The 2,354-nt window shown below is 44.0% G+C and overlaps 1 protein-coding gene across 1 annotated transcript; it reads left to right on the top strand.

Annotated features, from left to right (window-relative positions):
- The first annotated feature begins 643 nt into the window (after positions 1-643).
- On the top strand, positions 644-2,137 carry LOC146258493 (uncharacterized). The gene has a single exon (XM_084671793.1). It carries the CDS (start codon positions 644-646, stop codon positions 1,994-1,996), a length of 1,353 nt encoding a protein of 450 aa, XP_084527919.1. The 3' UTR covers positions 1,997-2,137.
- Positions 2,138-2,354: the final 217 nt, after the last annotated feature.

Here is a 2,354-nt window from a genome sequence, read left to right as displayed (position 1 = left end):
AAATACCACTTGATGGCCAAGCACACAGCTGATGCGAATTCTCTGCCCCCTCGTCAAAGCCAGGCGATTGCAATGTTGTTTTCAATAAAAAAAAATATTTGCACAAAGCAATCCGAACCACTTTTCTATGTTGATAAGAGCATTAAAATTTGAAAAAAGATTGGGACAAAAAGAAATCAGGGACATTTAGAATAGATAAAAATGTGCGATTAATTGTGATTAATCGCGAGTTAACTATGACATTAATGCGATTAATCGCGATTAAATATTTTAATCGTTTGACAGCACTAGATCATATATAAGTACAAACAATTATTAAAAAATATATATTTTATATTTAATTGTTTCTTTCATACTTCCTTCCTTCCAGGTAACAGCTGCAGAGCTGACTCAGGTTTACCACACTGTAAAGCACAACCTGAGCTACAATAGTAGTGATTGTGCACAAAAGCTCACCTCAAAGATTTTGCCAGACTCAAAGGTTGCCAAAAAAATCTTCTGTGGGAGAACCAAGGCAGAGTCATTGGTAAAGGATGTGCTGGCACCAAAGGCAGTGGAAGACATAGTCAGGATGTTGAAGAAGGATGAAACACCTCTACCTTTCTCCATCCAGACAGATGCCTCCAACTAAGGCAACAGAAAGATGTTCCTAGTGGCAGTCCAATTCTTCACACCAGAATATGGTGTGGTGAATAAGATGATCGACTTTGTAGAAAATCCAGATGAATCAGCAGTGGGGAGCGTGGGGTGTCTGCTGGACTCGTTGGAAATAGAGCAAGTTTCTGCTTTCAGTGCAGACAACGCAAATGTGAACTTTGGGGTCCACAACTCTGTCTATACAATGTTGAAACAACAAAATAACCACTTACTCCAGGGTAACTGCCATGCACACATTGTCCACAATACCCTCAAGCATGCTCTTGACAACCTAAGTGTAGATGTAGAAAATGTGGTTCTTAAAGTTTACAGCTTCTTCTCCATATCTGCAAAAAGAAGGGAGACTTTAAAGGAGTTTTGTGAGTTCTGTGACCTTGAGTTCAGAGAAGTCCTGCGGCATGTCACTACCAGATGGCTGTCCCTCAACCCTGCCATCTCACGACTCCTGCAAAGCTGGTCGGCATTGAAGTCCTTCTTCATAAGCCTTGGAGATGAGTGCCCCAAACAAATCAGGACTTTGTTGAAGCTCACCACTGAGTCCGGAGTACAGGAGAATGATGGCGATGTTGTGGAGGTATATCTCCTCTTCTGCAACAACATTCTCTCTCTCTTTGAAGAGGTTGTCAAGAAGCTTGAGACCAGTGCTACTACATGTGTAGAGCTGTATCCAATCATGCATTCATTCAATGCCAAACTAAGGCAGAGGCGGGATGACCAGTTCTACGGTTACCTCACTAAAACAAAGATGCAACGTCTCTCTCCAGTTGATGCAGGCAAGGCAAGGGAGGAGTTCACTGCATTCATCAACACTGCCCTCAGCTACATCGAGAAATGGTTTGACTTCTCTGACAGCAATTGGCTTCACTATCTTCTACCCCTCTCTCTCCATGGCAAGCTCACCTTCAATGACCTTGAGAAGATCTGTGAGAAGCTTAGACTCTTGGCCAGAGTGAACATGGACGACCTCTACGATGAGTGCACCACACTGAACATCGTTGTGGAGAAATTCCTTGAGGGGGATCAATGGAACAATAAATGTTTGGTAGGCAAGTGGATGGCTGTATTTCAGGCAGCTGATCTCCCAAATATGCTCAAAATAGTCTCATATGTTCTGAGCATACCAGCCTCCACAGGGTTTGTGGAGAGAATATTTTCCAAGATGAACAGCAAGTGGAGTGACGCACGGAACCGGTGCTCGGTGGATCTCATGAAGTGTGAGCTACTCGTCTCAGTGAACTTCGACCTGTCCTGCAACAAATTCCACACAGTGGTTTTAAAGGACAAGGCATTGCTTCAGGCAGCAAGGAGCAACAAGAAGTACGCATGGAAGAAAAGGTAGAGAGGGTGGGGGATAGGGTAGATTATGGTTAGAACTAGTATTTACACCAACATAATGATACAGAAACGTTGGGGGTAGAACGGGAATGATTTACAGAAGTTCGAGTGTTATTGGTTAATTGGGGGAGATGTCTAGCCTCGTTTGGGAATAGGTGGAAAGATTGAAAGGGGCGGGACCAAGGGATAGGAAAGGGAGGGGAGGGTTAAACTATGCAGGCCTTTGAACCTGACGAGTAGGCAGACAGTTGGGTTTGGTTCTGAACGGGTCTCACCAACCTGGTTATTTGTTTTGGCGGACATCTCAACCCCAGGGCAGCTGTCCTGTCCGCACAAGGAAATATATCTGGGCTCTTGAGTTA

The sequence above is a fragment of the Hypomesus nipponensis genome, chromosome 14 (genome assembly GCF_054491055.1).
Source record: "Hypomesus nipponensis isolate SF chromosome 14, ASM5449105v1, whole genome shotgun sequence".
Classification (NCBI taxonomy): domain Eukaryota; kingdom Metazoa; phylum Chordata; class Actinopteri; order Osmeriformes; family Osmeridae; genus Hypomesus; species Hypomesus nipponensis.
This window is presented reverse-complemented; position numbering and strand designations above follow the sequence as displayed.

Excerpts from the sequence above, each read along its gene's own strand:
- LOC146258493 (XM_084671793.1), top strand. The coding sequence starts at position 644 with ATGTTCCTAGTGGCAGTCCAATTCTTCACACCAGAATATGGTGTGGTG.